This window comes from Camelus dromedarius, chromosome 25 (assembly GCF_036321535.1).
Source record: "Camelus dromedarius isolate mCamDro1 chromosome 25, mCamDro1.pat, whole genome shotgun sequence".
In the NCBI taxonomy this organism is placed as follows: domain Eukaryota; kingdom Metazoa; phylum Chordata; class Mammalia; order Artiodactyla; family Camelidae; genus Camelus; species Camelus dromedarius.
The window spans coordinates 13,759,563-13,778,496 of NC_087460.1; the positions used below are offsets into that span (position 1 = coordinate 13,759,563).

Consider the following 18,934-nt stretch of genomic DNA (forward strand, 5'->3'; position numbering starts at 1 on the left):
TTGGGTGGATATTCTGAGGAAAAAGGGCTTGTCTAGTTTGTGATGTACATCACGTGACCATCCAGCACCATGTAAGAGAATGGTGGGCCAACCATGTTTTTATTACACCAAAGGAAATATTTTTCAGATTATATCAGCACACTTGTGGTTTCTGAAATTCCGTAACTCCCTCACTCATTTCCAAGGAAGCGTATGCTCTTTGGGGCCGTAAGTGTACCTTAAGCCAAAATAGCATTTATTTGGTGTTACCCACAAACATGGGACCATGCAGGCTTAAAAAGGACAGGCAGAGCAGGAAGGAGCAATCTCAACCCAGGGAATGGAGGTACTCTCAAATAGTCTCCAAGTGGGAACACCTACCATCACACTGTCCCCTCCAAACACACAATACACACACACACACACACACACACACACGCACTGCAGTCTAGAAAACCTACATATCGATTAAAATTCGGCCCTTCATGCCTGATAATATGCAACATGTATTTCACCAAAATACATTCATAGAGCCTTTTGGAAACAGTTGCATCAGAATCTCCTGCTTGGAATCGTATAGTTCAGGCAAGGGCGCTGCTGTGGTCCAGCCCAGGTGGGACACTGACAAGAGGAGCTGGAAACAAGCATCTTTAGTATTAAGTGCGAAGCACTGCACAAGGCATAAAATGAGTTCCCCCAAAAGCTCCCAAGTTGGTATGGAGATCAACAGATAAAGACCTTGATAAGAACTGTGGTACGTAGATGAGTAGTGATGTAAATAACACTATATGAGGCGGAATTGAATTAATCTGACAATAAAGCTATGAGAAGTCATGGGAGAGTCAAATAAGAAGCAACTAACTATAATTAAGGAGGTTCAATGGGACATCTCAAAGTACACAGCATCTCAATAAGGCCCTCCTGGACCCCGCTACCTTTTCACATCACACAGAGAATCTTGTATTGCATCTTAGCAACGACAACAAAAGCAGTGGATAAAACCAGGCAAAGGAATAACACTACAAGTGATGGTTAACATACATTGAGCATTTGGGGGAGAAATATAAGCATGATTAAGATAAACATATTGAAGTACATAATTAAAAAGTGTGATATAAAATTATCCATCTGAGTCGGAGAATGAGTGATTTGGCATTATTTTGCTGAAACGCAAGGAAAGGAGGGGAGCTTTATTCAGCTGACAAAGTGGTGCCCAACCCATTCACCTGCACTTCTGCCCAATCAGCACACCCAGCTTTCTTCCCACGGGGAACACGCATGAAGCTTAACGACTACCTGACAGCTTAGCTTCCTGATGACAAACTGAAACTACTTCACTAAGAAATATACACCCTTTGTGTTGATGCAAACTGATAATTTAATTAGTCATTTCAGAATCCCAGCAGAAAAACACACCTGGAACTTTTTAAGTCTAACTCACTGAACTGGTTCAGCTCCGTGGGAAGACTGTGAACAAACAAAATGATGTCATGACTTTCGTTTTCCAAGAAAAAAGCATTTTTCCTTTATTATTCAGGGAAGGTTCTTACAGCTGGCACCACGAGACACAGAATTCATGTGCACACCCTTTAAAAAGAAAATGTTTCCTGCTATCTTACTGCTGCAACTTATAGACAAGATGGGAGGCTAGTTTGTATTTCTTTAATCATCTCTTTTCTTCAAATCTATTTTTTAGCACAAAGTTGGAAGTCAGTAAGACTGAGAGCCTTCATCTATAAAAATCTTATTTTGGATTTCTTTAAACACTTTCTATTTGATGAGCTGTTAAAAGGAGATTGCTTCCTTATCTCCTCTTCATTTCATAGCGAGTTGACATCAGTTTTTGTACAAAGAAGATACTGTGGATTGGTTTACTCAATCTCAATTCCACCCTTTTGTTAGCTTCCTGTTGAAGCTTGATTGCTTTAAAAAACTGCCCTTCCTGGACTTCCTTGCAGCTCGTGTTCTGGATGCAAATTAATCTTAACCATTAGATGCACTTGAGGGAGATCTGGAAGGAGGGGGGAGTTGGAACCCATCTTCCTCACCCTGTTTCTGTTGGAGGTGGCTGTGGCCAAGCTAATGACAGAGGCAGCTGGGCTCTCTAATCCCTAAACCACAGTTACGGCCGTAGGTTCTTGGACAAAGTCATTCCAGGAGCCATCTCTTGACCCCCACCTCTCCCTTCCCTTAATGAGTTTTCAAGTGCCTAAGGCCAACATGCAATATCCTTTTGCTGAAGACACCTAGGAAGATTTCCGACTGATGAGATTATATTCACTCCTCAGCCTGAAGAGGCAGTACATGAACCAGGACAATGTGAACACCTAACATGCCCACAACACTCTGTAGTTTACAAAGTTCCTGGGCATGTGTTACACGAACTGATCCTGACCATGACTCTGGGAGGTCGCTGGACAGGTAATGCTCTCTCCACCGTACAGATGAGAAAGCAGAGTCTCAGAAGAGTTAGGCGGCTTAGCAAGGCATTTAGTTAGTAAGAGATGGAGATGAAGTTCAATCTTACATTTTCTGATGCTCAGTCATTTCCTTGGACACAAGGAAGCCTTCCAAGGACAAAATGAAGGAGAGAAAAACACAAGGGTGCTGACCATGGATTAGCCCTTCTATTTCCTATTTTAAAACAAAAATTTTAAACCTTATCATTATACTCTAAAACCAGTAAGTTAGATTAAAATACCTAAGGATGAACTAGCAAACAGGGACTGTTTCAAAGAGAGTGTGGCTTTGGATCTGGTAACACCTGTGCCTTAAACATTATAGGATCCCTCCTTTGAAGAATCTTTGCTATTAATGCAGATACAGGAAAGGTTCAGTCCTGTTTTCCATCTCTGATCATGATTCTCTTTCTGCACAATCATCTGGCCAAACCAAGAGTGGCTTGAAGATTTGGGAGGCCAAGATTCATTTCTCAATTTCTCCCTCAGAGAATGTCAGTTTCATCCAAGATCCATCCCCTTCTCCAATATCCCTAGAAATAAAGATTTCCTTTTTTCCTCCCCCACTTGCTACACAGAAATATTTTAGTAAAACATTTGATTTCAATGCTCAGGAAACCCCAAAGAAAAACATTAAGTAAGCAGAGCTTGATTTAGACCACTTCAAAAGTGGTTCAATTCTTTCTCTCCATCTCCACTGCTCCTCCACTTCATAGCAGGAGTCTAACCACAGGGGTTAAGATTCAAGAGCTCTAAGAAGCAACTTCTGACCATATGGTCCCCATTCCCTGAGAGCAACATCAGCCCTAAGAAAACATTCCAGTATCGCAAATCTTCAAGATCATCCCACAGCCAACCTCAAAACACTGGCATTCCACAATTCCCTGACGTTCCTTCCTTCTCTGCTTGCTTCCTTCCGTCTCAGATGACTCAGATCAGAAGGGCTAGGAAATCTGTCACTGTAATACCTACCCTACTGCTGCCCCTGCATCAAAACATTATGTGATTTCTTCATGGAAAAATGACAGGTATAAAGGAAAGCATTTATCATTAAGAAGAGAAGAAAGATGATGAAAAGCAGTAGATCTGGTTATTCCAGCAAACTCAAGGATCCTTTTCCCGTGACAGCGAGACATACAAGAAACTACATTGAAAGGCAATAAACTCTATACTAACCTGGGGGAAGAGAGAATAAGTTGAATTGTCAATGGTGAATGAGTATAAAAACTCCCCATCATACCACATGCTCTTCCCCATGGGGGAATTCATTTTAGTCATAGCAAAGAGATGGGCGGGGTCGCAGCAGTCTTCCATCTGCTTCCTAGGAGAGAAAATAGAGAGAGAAGAGAACAGCAGGTTAAGTGAGCAGCAGATTCATTCGCTTGTCCTTCCCGCAGAGATGGGCAGCCTTACCTCAGCGCCAGCTCACAGAAGCATCTGTCTCTCCATGGTGATTAGAGGACTATTAATTCACTCTTCCAGACATTAGAATGCATGACTGGAATATTTCATAATTTTAAAAAATTTAAGAAAAAGAAATACATCAGCTGATGGGACTGTAAATTGATGCAGCCACCATGAAAAACAGTATGGAGATTAATAAAAAAATAAAATAAAATGAAGGGTAGAACTCTCATGTGACCCAATTCTGGGTATTTATCAGAAGAGCACAAGAACCCTAATTTGAAAAGACATGTGCACCCCTATGTTCACTGCAGCATCACAGTTGTCCCTTGGTATCCACGAGGGACTGGTTCCAGGACCTGCCTCAGACACCAAATTCCACGGACGCTCAAGCCCCCACAGTGGACACTCCGTATCTGCGGTTCTGCATCCATGGTTGTGGTACTGTATGTATTTACTGACAAAAAATCCATGTTTAAGTCAACTTGCACAGTTCAATTCCATGCTGTTCAAAGGGGTCAACTGTATTCACAATAGCCAAGATAGAAAAACAACTTAAGTGTCCATCCATGGATGAATGGTAAAGTAGATGTGGTATCGATGCACAACGGAATGCTACTCAGCCATAAAAAAGAATGAAATCCTGCCATTTGCGACAACATGGATGAAACTTGAAGGTATTATGCTAAGTGAGGTAAGTCAAACAGAGAAAGACTGTCTGATTTTGCTCATATGTGAATCCAAAACAAAACAAAACAAAACAAAACAAACAAAATAAAACAAAAACAAACTCATAGGTACAGCGATCAGATTAGTGGTTACCAGAAGGGAAGGAAATTGTGGTGGGAGAGTGAGTGAAATGGGTCAAGGGAGTCAACTGTGTGGTGATAGATGGTAACCAGACTTGTGGAGGTGATTACTTTGTAGTGTATATAAATGTCCGAGCATAATGCTGTACACCTGAAACCGCTATAATGTTTACAAAGAAAGTAAAACATCATCTCTCACGGGCAGCTGAAATATGTTCGAAGGCAAAAATAATCATTATAATCATGGATTGATTGATTTAACTCTCCAGGTGCAGAGAAGGCTCTGGATGGCTAACTTTAAGACTCTGGACTGTCGAGCTTTTCAGCCGCAGCAGAAATGCACCTTCGTGATGATTTTAATAATCAGCTGGTTAAGTTCAGGGACCAGAGACTTTGCACAAGCTGTACGGAGCAGGGAATGCGCAATGTGGCCCGAAAGAGGGTGCACCCCCCTCCCCCCGCCAAAACCGAGGACACGATTAAGGAACCACCCCTGGGAAATCCTTTGAAACAGAGACAGAACAAGATGAGGGATGTGAGTTTGGGCACTGGCTAAGCAACCTGTCTTCCAGGGGGTCAATCTCACGGTTCTTTCCGGTTCTCCTCCTGTTAGACTTCTCAGCAGAGTGTGACATGGCTGAGCACCAGGACTTGGCGAAGGGCTCCTCACCCTCAGTGTCTGAAACACAGGGGATCCTGGGTCTTCTCCCTCTTCTGGGCTGGCTGCTTCCCTGCTTGCCCCTCCCATGTAGGTCCTGTTACCGTTCTACAAGCCGATCTTCACAATCTCCTTGAATTAAAAGCCTGTGAGAAATCAACTCCGTGTCCTCATCAAGCTTCCAGGAGTGAAAGAGCTTATTCCCCAGTCCCACTTCTAGAAGGACCAATAAAACAAACCACTGGCATAAACCACGTCTGGATGGCGCCCCCACAAAGACCTGCTTGCTCAGACATCTTTGGCCACCAGTGGTACCCAAGCTGAGAGCTGAAAGGAGACAGGGAACTGGAGTCCGGTCCTGCTCGGTCTCTGTGGGATTTGGTTCCAGGACCTACCCTGCCAGACACCAAACCCCACGGATGCTCAAGTCCCTTACAGAAAATGGCACAGTGTTTGCCCGATATCTACAAATCCCTCCTGGGTACCTTAAATCACCTCTAGATTACTTATCACAGCTAATACAATGTACGTGTTATGTAAATAGTTATAAATACAAATGTGAATACCATGTCAATAGTTACCAATGTGCGGCAAATTCAAAAAGGTTTGCTTTTTAGAACTTTCTGGAATCTTTCATTTTTTGTGAGTACTTTTGATACACCGCCAGTTGAATCCTCGGATGCAGAACCTGAGGATGAGGATTTGGAGGCAACGGTACTTGGCTTCTAACCGTGGCTCTGCCGTAACCCAGGAATGTGACTGGGCTTCAGAACCGGCCTCAGACACCGTTTTCGAGATCCCCGGAGAACAGACAGGTGGAGCACACAGTGCAAGTTCAGCCTCATCGCAGAGATGAATAACCCGAGTCAGGGCCTGGGGCTCCTCCCACCACCTGGTGCTTTGTCGGGTGCTTTTTGGTTGGGTTCCCCTTCACCAAGGTTTCAACAGAAAGGATGGGGAGAGGGGCTCGGGAAGAAGGCCGCTGTCTCTCGACGTTGGTAGGATGTGTGTCACTTCTTGCCCCTCCATCATCTTTCCATCTCTCCCTACTGCACCTCTTTCCCTTCCTCCTCCATCTTCGGTTAATTCTTACTGGGTTTCATCACCCAAAAAGCAGCCTGAACCAAGGCAGGAAGGTTTCATGATGAACTGCCTGCACTTTGTCAAAGCAGCATCCTAGGCACTGTAGTCAACCAACATAAACCAGAACTAGACGTGGCTTAAGGCTGTCTTTAAAAATGAGGAGAATTGTCTTAGGCATGATTCCATTTCTGGTGGTATCTTACCACTTTTAGCCCTTACAGTAACCCTAAGAGATAATTCACGGAATTCTTACTATTACTCCCAACTCGTATCTGAAGAGACGGTATAAGGGCTTTTTCCTCTCTGCCTGCTGCCTGCTCAGAACCATTCGGAATCACCCTTACCTCTCTCTTCCCTGAAGAAATGCTTTCTAAGCACCAGCCAAGCACCGGCAACACACAAGGTGCCTTCCTACATCTTTTCCCACTCAATTCTCACAGTGAGTGACCTTGGAGCTAGAGAGATTCAGGGTTCTTTTTCAGTAACTTGGGTCACATAATTAATGAAGTGGCGGGGGGAGTGATTCTGCTCCCAGCCTTTTTACTTCTTGTCTGTACCTACTTCCAACCAGACCATAGCTCTCACCTCCAAACCAAGCTAAACTTGCCACCCAGCACAAAGTGCTACAGAGAATTCAGAAGGAAAATCTGTCACAGTCATCTAACCGCCCCCCATTCTGGTGTGGCCACTTCCATGCTACTTTTACACTGGCTTCCTTTTTTCATCCTCAAAAGAAAAAAAAATCTAAGGAAACAGAGTTTATTACATTATCCTGAACTTACAATGAAACTGAAGCTCAGGCCATGAGACTTGTTCACGTTCTTTAGGTAATAAACGTCTGTTTAAGACTCACAGACACAGAGAACAAACTTATGGTTACCAGAGGGTAAAAGAGGTGGGAAGGGATAAACTGGGGATTTGAAATTTGCACCTTGGGGAGGAAATGTGGGGGTGTTTTCATGGGTGTACACATCTATCAAAATTCATCAAATTGTAGATCTGAAACATGTGTAGTTTACTGTACAGGAATCAAACTATAATGAAGGTGTTACAAATAAATTTAAAAAATGAACAACGTATTTTTTAAAAGAGAAAAAAAAGCAATGGCTCTTAATTTGGATTAAAAAAATAAATATGTTTAACGATTAGTGAAATGGGTTAGACAGACTTAAAATTCACATCTGTCCCTACAGCATCATCATCAGGGCAATTACACAATTGTGATAGTGGGAAAACCAAATACTCAAAAGGAAGTAGAAAGTGTCAAGCGTGTACAGACACTTTTTAAAATCCAAGGGTTATAGCAAATTCATAACAATCAGAGTGCCATCTGCAATATGGGAGTGCTTTTCCTATCATAAAAGTTTGAACTTTCCCTTCCTTCCAGAGTGCCTCCCTATCTGTCTTCTGCCACGCCCACGTCCAGAGGATGGCTCGAAAGGGTCCACTAGGTGGGGGTAGGTTCGCTCCCCGTGCCCGGGAAGGACACATTAGCTCATCAGCTATACGGGCTACAGCAGCAGCCGCAAAGGCAGCAGGACCACAGCCCGACCAGCAGCCAGAGTAACAGCCACCGGAGAAGTAGCAGTAATGACTTCTAAGGAGTTCTTGCCTCACACTGTGTTAGGTTTGGGGGATGGAAACTTGAATTTCACCCCCATCCTACCTGCAGGTGATCCTGCTGAGACAGTATACATCAGCTCTTAGGATGTTTAGCAAATTGGGTTCCTACCCTCTTTCTCAAGCTTTGTACTGATGCTGCTCATTATTTGCTTCTCTTTTATGGCAGACCACAAAATCACAGGGTTGAAAAAGCAAAAGTAAATCCATTGCTATTGTCAAGTTTAAATCTGCAGAGCCTGCTAGAGACGCTATGGAGAAAGGGGAACCCTCCTACACTGCTGGTGGGAATGTAGTTTGGTGCAGCCATTATGGAAAATATTATGGAGATTCCTTATAAAACTAAAAATAGACTTACCCTATGATCCAGCAATCCCACTCCTGGGCATATATCCAGAGGGAACTCTAATTTGAAAAGATACATGCACCCCAGTGTTCACAGCAGCTCTACTTTACATGGAAACAACCTAAATGTCCACCAACAGATGACTGGATAAGTAAGTTGTAGTATATATATAGGGGGGAATACTACTCAGCCATAAAAAAGAATAAAATAATGCCATTTGTTGTAATATGAATGGACCTGGAGATCATCAAACTAAGTGAAGAAAGCCAGAAAGAGAAAGAAAAAACCATGATATCACTTATATGTGGAATCTAAAACAAAGACACAAATGAACTTATTTACAAAACAGAAACAGACTCACAGACATAGAAAACAAACTTATGGTTACCAGGCGGAAAGGGAGTGGGAAGGAATAAATTGGGAGTTCAAGATTTGCAGATACTAACTACTATATATAAAATAGATAAGCAACAATTTTCTACTGTACAGCACAGGAACTACATTCAATATCTAGTAACCTATACCAAAAAATATGAAAAGGAATATATATATGAATATGTATGACTGGAACTTTACGCTGTACACCAGAAATTGGCACATCATTGTAAACTGACTATACTTCAATAAAAAAAAAAAAAAGAAAAATGTTAAGTCTGCAGAGTATTAAGTCTCAGCTGAGTGTGAGCTGAGTATTAGAGTTAACATGTAAATGTTTTTTATTAATTGAATTCAGGCTTCAGCAGAGCTCCTCTCAAATGATGCTCCAAGTTATATCATGAAGGTGAGTACTTAGGAAGCCTGGGAGCCACTTGCTAATACTCAGGATCTCATCCCTCCAAGTGAAAGTCGTGTATAACAACTAAGCCAAGAAGACTACACTGGCTTATTGTGCCAGGAGGGCTGGGGTTCTGGGGAAACTGAACCGACGAACAGGGGGAAACCCATCACTCGGAATAATGCCCAGTATCAGAGTGAACCTTGCTGGGCCTCTCTCGGGCGCCACGTTCATCGCTTTGCTCATCAGACGTGAAGAAGGTTGGGAGGCTGCCCCTCCAACGATGGACACTATTGTGCCCTTCTGAGGAATGACTGAGTGTCAGAAAGCAGAGCTGAAGGAGAATTCCCCTTTGGTTGGCCAAACTCCTTTCGGTTGGAGCATTTGACCAAACTCGGCTGTTACCCTTCAGCTCTGGCCTCAGCTAAACATCCAATTCAATGCCATTTCTGGCCTCCCTGAACGCGTATGTGACAAATGCCTGTGTGATCACACGTGTCACCATCACACAGGGTGCTGATGTGAGCAACACAAACAGGGAACGTCATCAAAGTCTGCTGTTTACAACTGAATATGCAATTTAAAATTCTGACAAGCAACCTAGAAGAAAACGGAGTGAAATTCTCTCCAGGTGCTTTCTATGTTGAAATTCTATCAGTCAGGTGAAGTATTAATATATCTTTAATATTGCAAAAGGAAAAGGCAATAATAATGTTATGGTAAAAGCTATTAATTTTATGTACAAAATTTATGAAGGATTATTGACTACAGAGGAGAATAAATTGTCAATTTGAGGAAATATAAAGAGTGTGTTTGGAAGATAATCTTAAGAAAAATACTACATCGTTTTTCTGCCAACAAATATTTGTAAAATTTTAAATAATAATATAAGGCAGAAAAACAGAATTGAGATTACATGAAAATTCAAATCTCTGTAGAACCATCTGATGTACTAGCATTCAAAATATTCAACAACATAACCTTTAAGAACTATATTCAATTTTCACTTATTTAATTCCATTTAGACAAAGAGTTATTTAAGAAAAAATCCTAGTTGGGAATTCTTCATTTTGTGTTACAAAGAATTAACAGTTAAATGCCAAATTTGCCCCTAAAAAATTCCATAAGGAGAAAAACTCTGAAAAAACATCGTAAGAGATCACCACAAATCAATCTCCTCATATCCTTCTTAACTGCTTTCTTCTTCTCTACAGCACTTCACACTATTATATCCTTAAGTTTTATTTATAGTTTTGTTTATTGTCTGTCTCCCCAAGTCCCAGAATACAAACTCCAGGAGAGGAGAGAATTTCATCTTCCATTCACTGCTGTATCCGCATCTCCTGAAACGGTGGCTGACACACTGAACAGGTGCTTGATAAATGTTGATCGATTGAATGAGTAAGTTACAAGTAGGAAGAAAAGAAAATGTTACAGAAACAAGAAAACTTCAATGCACGTTTTGTTCTCACTAATCAAAATTCAAATTGAAGAAGTCAATTCCTTATAGTTTTAGCCTATGGAAACCAAAAAACAAAAGCTTGTCAAAATAATTGCTATGGGGGGAGGCTATAGCTCAGTGGTAGAGCGCATGCTTAGCATGCACGAGGTCCTGCGTTCAATCCTCAGTACCTCTGTTAAAAATAATAAATAAATATAAATAAACCTAATTACCCTCCCCCCAAAAATCCCTGCTACACATTGGTAAACATTTTCTGTAGTAGCAGATCCAGGATTCTTGACATTTGCAGAGTGGTGAATCCCAAGTTCCTTATACTGTGCACTAAATATTAGTCAAATTAAAACAAGGATCTCTTCTGGTCTGGAGGCCTGCAGCACAGGGACCAGAGGAGCAGTCCATCAGCTGATGGCGCTGATAAATTCTGTTTCCTTCACCATAGTGTCAAACTTTCAAAATCTGAACTTCTAAGAAGTTGGATAAGTTTTCAGATTTAATTTTGCCTCCAAAAACTTCTTTCCTTTCTAGTGATATCTGACTTCAGTCAAGTATTGATTTTAACATTTGGCTTTTGGCCAAAATGTGTATCTAATGCATTTCCTCCATACAGTTAAATCAATAGTTCTTACTGTAAACTGTCCTGAGTCGAGTTCCTAAAATTCCTTTTAGATTAGCATATGTTAACTTCTTGGATTAATGTCACAGAGCCTCAGATTCATGGCTAAAAGTATACCCACATTCACATCAGAGGATGGTTTTGAAATTGGGATAATATATACAAAGTGTTTAGAACATGATATGGTTTCAATAGGTATTCCCTTCATTTTCTTTAATAGTAAGGGACCATATGATTCTGCTCACCTCACACAATCCTAAGTTATGACTGTTTTCCAGACATAATTACTAATAATTATTACCCCCTTCCATTCCCAAACATGTCCTTATTTAGATGACAAATTATATGTTCACTCCGATAAGAGCAGAAGATAAATGCAGCATCCAATGAGAGGGCTTTTCTTTAAGTGAAGAACCTGGTGGCCTACAGAGAAACGAGAGAAATTTCTTATTCTAGATAACTAAGTGGCAGATTTCACAAAGACTACAGCAGGTAGGGTTTGGACCATCATGAAGTTGTTTTTTCCCCCTAACTGAAAGGAATCTTTGTCTTAAATGACCAGTTTTGAAACAACTTTAAAAGTCAGGGGTCACTGCTGACTGAGCGCCCAGAATCCAGAACAAGCATTAGCAGAAGTTGCTCTGAAGTGAATGAACAACAGGGCTCTGCCCGTGGCTGACGTGGGAGCAAGTGGTGACAGTACCATCTCTGAGGCAAAGGCAGCACCTTCTGTCCACAGAGTGGTCCCCTCAGTGGCCTAAGAGATTCAAAATACACATGCAATACGGAGTAGAGATTTGTATTTATCTTATTCTTCTGTAAAATTCTCTTGACTGGTGCGAAGGAGAATGACTCTCATTAAATGATTGCTTAAACCAATGTTTTCTACAGATACAATAAAAAGGCTTTTCAAATGTAATCTTTCAGATAATTTGCCAGGACTACAAAAACAGAAAAACAACTCCGGTGTACTACTTAAGACATCAGGTAATCTTTTATTTAGCAGCATTTTGTTCTTCACGTTGGAAAACGACTGTATGATACAGAAAAAAGTATTCCAAAGAAAGATCAACTTGTGCCACGTGTCATTTGCATTTCTCTACATCAGGCAGAGCAGACTTAAAAGAGGAACGTTTGGAAAACAAGTATTTCAAAGATGATCTGGTCTTCCCTAACACATCTTTATTTTGCAACGTACTTAACAATTACATGCGATTATTTGAATGGAAGAACATCAATTTTTCCAGGAAAGATTTCAATGAGTGCTTAACCTTCAGTCCTCCTCCTTCTACTTACTTGTCTATATAGCTAGAAAAACTCTATGATTATCCTTTGAGAATTGCCTGTTTGCTTTTTTGGTAAATGGAACTGACTAGGCTCCTTTGAGCAACATGCATTATTTGATTCACTCAACAAATATTTTTGAGCATTTCTATATGCCCAGTACTGTTCAAGGCACTAGGGAACGAATGGGGGTAAGGAGGAGGAGAGCTGGGAATACCTTGCCCTCTTAAACTCTAATGGAGAAGCTAGACAAACAAGATAAATAAAGTACATGGATAAGGGGTGGGGGAGCAATTTTCAACAGGGACTAAGTAAGTCCTCACTGGGTAGGTGACATCTGAGTTTACTCAGAAAAGGTGTGGGAGCAAGCCATCCAGATATTCAGGATATCCGGGAGAAGAGCATTCAGGTAGGATAAACAAGTGCAAAAGACAGCTATACGCAAAAGAACCAAACTGGACTCCTCTCTCATCCTATACACAAAAATAATCTGCAGATGGATTAAAGACCTAAATTTAAGACCTGAAACAGACACACACACACACAGACACACACACACACACAAAACTAAAAGAAAACATAGGTAGTAAACTATGTAACATCAGTCTTAAGCAATATTTTTTGGATATATTTCCTCAGGCAAGGGAAACAAAAGCCAAAAAAAGCAAATAGGAGTACATCACACTAAAAAAAAAAGCTTTGCACATCAAAGAAAACTATCAATGAAATGAAAAGGCAGCTTACTGAAGGGGAGATGGTATTTGCAAACGGTGTATCTCATGAGAGGTTAATATCCAGAATACACAAAGAACACATACAACTCAACATCAAACAAACAAACAAAAACAATTAAAAAATGGGCAGAGGATCTAAACAGACATTTTTCCAAAGACATACAAATGACCAACAAGCACAAGAAAAGATGCTCAACTACTCATCAGGGAATGCAATCAGGGAATGCAAGTAAAATCCACAATCATAGCACCTCATGTTTGTCAGATGGCTATCATCAAAAAGACAACAAAGTGTTGGTGAGGATGTGGAGAAAATGGAACCCTCACATACAGTTGGTGGGAATGTAAATTGGTGCAGCCACTATGGAAAGTAGTATGGAGATTACTCAAAAAATTAAAAACAGAACAACCATATGACCTAGCAATTCTACTCCTAGGCATTTATATGAAGAAAACAAAGACCACTAATTTGAAAATATATATGCACCCCTATGTTCACTGCAGCATTATTTACAATAACCAAACTATGGAAGCAACCTAAGTGCCCACTGATGGGTAAATGGATGAAGATGTGAGAAATATATATATATACACACACACAAGGGAATATTGCTCAGCCAATAAAAAGAATGAAACCTTGCCATTTGCGAAAACATGGATAGAACTAGAGGGTATTATGCTAGGTGAAATCAGTTAGACAGAGAAAGACAAAGGCTGTATTATTTCAATTATATGTGTAATATTTAAAAAAAACAAATACGCAAACATAACTAAACAGAAATAGCCTTGTAGAGAACAAACAGGTGGTTGTCAGAGGGGAAAGGGTGTTAGGGAGAAGAGAAACAGTTGTGGGAGATTAAGATGTACAAACTTTCAATTACAAAATAAATGAGTCACAGGTATGAAATGTACGGTGTGGGGAATAATTATGTAATATCTTTGCATAGTGACAGATGGTAACTAGACTTACCACGGTGATCATTTTGAAATGCATAGAAATATCACATCAGTATCTTGTGTAACAGGAACTAATATAGCTTTGTAGGTCAGTTAGGTTGTAGTGCTGTGGGTGGATTACAGTTCAAAAACAAACAAACAAAAAAACTCATAGAAAAAGAGATCAGATTTGTAGTTACCAGAAGCGACAGAGTGGGAGTAAGGGAAATTGGATGAAGGTTGTCAAAATGTACAGAACCAGTTATAAGATCAATAAGTACTAGGAATGCAATGTACAACATGACACTTAGGTTTGAGATTATCTCTGTGAAAGATGAGCAGAAGTTAGTGGAAGGCACAGCAAACGAAAAGAAGTAGACAAATGTGATAGAAACTACATTGTGGGTTTTCCAAATTATACAGATTTTTCTAAACTAGGAAACTGAACCAACAAACACCAGATGACCTGGGGAGAGGTAAATTTCAGAGGTTGAAGCCCAGGAGTCAAGTTCGTTGGATTCCCCTCATCTCTCCTGCCTACCAGACACAAGACTGGAGTATTTGTCCTGCAAGTTTTCCAGACCAGAATTGTCTCTGTCATGATTTATGGTCCACACTTCTGGTATTTCTGTGAATAACCATTCCAGTATTTGAACATATTCAAAAATTATTTCCTGAAAAAAAAATTCTTTGGCTTTGTGTTATGACCCATTTTCACAGGATGGAGTTCTTGTGCAACACCACAAACTAGGGACTTTCAATTTTCTTACCAGAATATTAATGGTGCCGCCTGCTTATCTAAAACATACAGGTCTCTCTCTACTCAGCACAGACTATCAGCACCTCAGGTTAAACAACCTTTAATTCATTGTCATCTAGTTCCCATTAAATGTGTGGTTAAAGGAATGAGTATTGGGGAGAGAAAAAGGGACATATTAGCTCATGTTCTCCTAGGAGTTAGGGTAGATTCTTTCTCTGTACCAAGTCAGATCACGAGCAAGTCAGCTACTGGCATTACCTAAAGTAGCTATTTTTAAATGCCCACCTTAGAAACTTTCATAGATGGGAACAGAGCTTATTCCTAAGGTCAAATGTGTCAACTCAGCTTACCATCAACAGATTGCAAAAACAATCAGCCAGGCATTTTCACCTCATCCATCCATCATCCCTCACCTTGTTGCTATGCTCACTATGTTTGTACCTCATTTTGAATTGTTTTGTGAATATCACTGACCCCCGTTGTGACAGAAAAGTACAGAGGTATTGAGAGAGTTGACAGCAACAGCTACGGAGAAGCGTAGGCTTAAAGACAGAAACAAAAGTAGAGATGATTTTTAAAAACTGAAAGCATTGAGAAAACAAAGGATGCTGTAAGTGTAGATGGAATGAGTCACTTGACAAAGAGGGAGTAAGGAAACAATTGGAAAAAGAGAAGCAAAATGATGGATGGAAGGGAAAATTTGTTTTTAGTTTGTCAATAAAGGATAAGCAGAGGCTGAAAATGAGAGACCAGATAAACCTCCTATGATGTTTTCAGTGGTTAGAGATTAACAAGACTACATTCAACGGAGGAAGTACAAAGATGTTTCAGTTTATTGCTAATGAAAAAGCACAGATGTCATGAAATTATTCTGTATGACACAATAGTGGTGGCTACATGTCATTATGCATTTGCCAAAACCCATAGAACGTACACCACCAGGAGTGAATCCTAATGTAAACCATGGACTTTGGCTGATAATAATGCGTCCATGTTGGTTCATCGATTGTACCAAATATGCCACACTGATGAGGACGTTGAGGGTAGGGGAGTATGTACGTGTGGGTGGGGAGGGCCATGTGCGAACTCTCTGTATTTCCTGCTCAATTCGGCTGTGAACTTGAAACTGCTCTAAAAAATAAAGTGTACTCATTTAAAAAAAAGAAAGAAAAAGCATAGATGTCAAATGTCTATGAATCCAATGATGATTCAGGGTAATGGGAGGGCATTACAAAAAAACTGAAAGCAGATGGGGCAAGTACTGCTGATGAAAATGTATGGCAAACCATGGATGTTTCCTTACGTTCAAGGCCACTCTGAATCCGCCCAGAAGAAGGGACAGAGGCAAGTGTTTATGGATTACCTGCTCAGGAATCCCTCACAACATCCACAGATTAAGGAAAATGCTTAGTTACTTCAAAATCCTTCAATGCAGACAAAACCTAACCATTTAGGGAAAAGGTACCTAATTGGCTATAAAACCAAAAAGAACATACTTTCAAAGGACAGACTCACACTCTATTTGGTAGAAATGTATTGTGGAATGCAAGGCCAAAAACTCTCTTGGTCATTTTAGACTTAACAACAATTTTTGGACCAGTCACCTGTGTAAAAGTGGAGATGTCTCTGAATAAACTAACCGTCCTGTAGAAATGCCTTCACCAAGTTACATTACAAAACTATTCTTTTATTGAGAGTCTCTATAAGAAACAGCTACGTCAAGAATAGCATTCAACTTTCTATGAAACTGAAGTTGAAAATAATACTTCTTATGTATCCATGGTCTTGTCTATTGACATGATAACTTCCTCCTTGAGTTTAGTGCCAGGAATTTTTTTTCTACTTGCATAAAAATGTATGCTTCTACTTATGAAATGATAAGAATTCTTTTGCTCCGTTAAGTGGTCCTTTGGTCTAAGTTATCAGGAAGTTCAGAAGTAAATACAGTGCAGTTGTAAGACTATTTCAGCCTTGATTCTATGGACTGCTCTATTAATGGGTGTTTTTAAAATATTAACGGTTATTTTTAAAAATTAACGTGCTATATTTTTAAATAATAGGAATTCATAACTTTAAAATGTTAAAAAAAATTGTTTAGAAATTTTCAAAACTACAAATTAGAAAGAATAGGTAAAAATAAGTTATCACAGATAACCCCTTCACACAGAGATAACCACTCTTAATAGATTGTTTTGTGTGAATTTTTCCTAGACATTAATTCAATCATTCCCTTAGTCAGTAAATATTCAACATGTATTTATTGAGTACCTAGTATACGTCAGATATGCTAGAGACTGAAGACACAGCAGTAAACACGATGGGGTGAGCACCTGCCCTTTTGAATTGGAATTGAATCTGTTTACAATTGACTGATGCTACACAACCAACAACACTGCAGTAAACATTCTCACACTTAGATTTGTGAACATATCCGTGATTATTGCCCTGGGATAAATTACTAGAAGTATTTGCTGAATTAAAAGGTATATGCCAATGAGGGTTCTCTTGCTTCAAAAAAGACGTTATAGCACCTTGGATTTTTTTTTAAAAATGTTTATTTTTAACAAAACAAATTATGTACAAAGCTTAAACAACTATAAGGCAACAAAAACAAGAGTTTCCTTTCTTATTTCCTACACCTGTGTCTAGACCAAAAGGCTATGGTTTTCCTATTTCTGATTATCATTCAAACATTGTTATTTTTATTTTCCATTTATTTGTACTATCAACTGACTTACTACTATGGAAGGTGAAGATATCACTTTCTACTCCGTCCCCAGACAGACATGCACAGATGTATCTTCACTCCACATTCCCTACAGAATTACATAAAAACTTTTAGTTAAACCAGTATTATTATAGTATTAAGAGTCTCTAAGTACAATTTCATAGCTGTGTCACACAATACTATCACATATTTCCTTTCTTGCAGGCTTTTTAAATTTTGCTCTTCCTGGAGTTAACTATCGCCGTACGTTTAAGATTTGCTTCCTTTATCATGCACTTTTCAATAATTCCCCTTTTAATTCTTCAAAGACCTGTAAAATTTTCTCAATGTGATCAAACACATCAAGAAATCAATTAGCTCTATTTTTTTTCTTGGAAACATCTCTTCGGGAGCCTTTTGTCCTCTGGCTCTAATCTGGGCTGCTTTCTCTCTAGCCTTGATAAACACTTACCATCTTGGGAAATGCCTTCCCCTCTTTTCTGTATTGTATTACCCAGTTTCCTTTATCCATTTTTTTTTTCTCTTCTTTAGTACTTTCTCACTTGGGTATAGCATATACTCAATTTCCTTCTTGAGAAAGGGTGCAAGCAAAGTACAGTTTTTTGAGCCTTTGGATGTTGAAAACACTTCTTAGTTTGGCTGGGTATAAAAGTCTAATTTAGAAGTCATTTTTCTCAGATTTTGAAGGCATTATCCACTGTTTCCCAGCTTCCAGTGTTTTGTTAAGAAATCTGGCATCATTCTTATATCCAATCACTTGATTTTAATCATTTTTCATCTTTGAAGATATTTAAGATCTTAAATAAGGGATTCTGAAATTTCACAATGATACACCTTGGAAAGGACTTTTTGCATTCATTGTGCTAGATACTGGGTGCTCCCTTGCAACCAGAAAACATGTCCTTCAGTTCTGGCAACAGCTTTCTATTATTTCTTTAATAACTTCTACCCTCCCTTCCTTCCATATCTCTCTTTCCAAAATTCCTATTATCCAAACTTCTCACCTTGTTTTCCCCATTTTTGCACTGTTTTATTTTTTCTATTTGGGAGGCAAATAACTTCCTAAAAATTATTTTACAAATCTACCTATTGGCCTTTTAGTTTCCACTACCACATTTTAATATCAAAAAGTTCTTTCTCATCTTCAGAGAATTTTATTTTCATAGCTTCCTAACCTTTGTGAATGTACTACATTTTCTTTGTGAGAATCACATCCGTATCATTTGTTATATATTATTCTGCTTTCTACATTGTCTGTTTCCTGTGTGTTTTTTCTATTGGTTT

General features: G+C 39.6%; 1 protein-coding gene across 2 annotated transcripts in view; it reads right to left on the bottom strand.

Moving 5' to 3' along the window:
* ST8SIA1 (ST8 alpha-N-acetyl-neuraminide alpha-2,8-sialyltransferase 1) overlaps nucleotides 1-18,934 on the bottom strand; it is a 113,985-nt gene that overhangs the window by 68,048 nt on the left and 27,003 nt on the right. The window contains exon 2 of one of the 2 annotated variants that reach the window (XM_031443991.2): nucleotides 3,615-3,759. The exons of the other annotated variant lie outside the window; for it this stretch is intronic. Within the exon in view, the coding sequence (XP_031299851.1) occupies nucleotides 3,615-3,759 (145 nt within the window). The remainder of the gene's footprint in view (nucleotides 1-3,614; nucleotides 3,760-18,934) is intronic. 2 annotated transcript variants of the gene reach the window in all.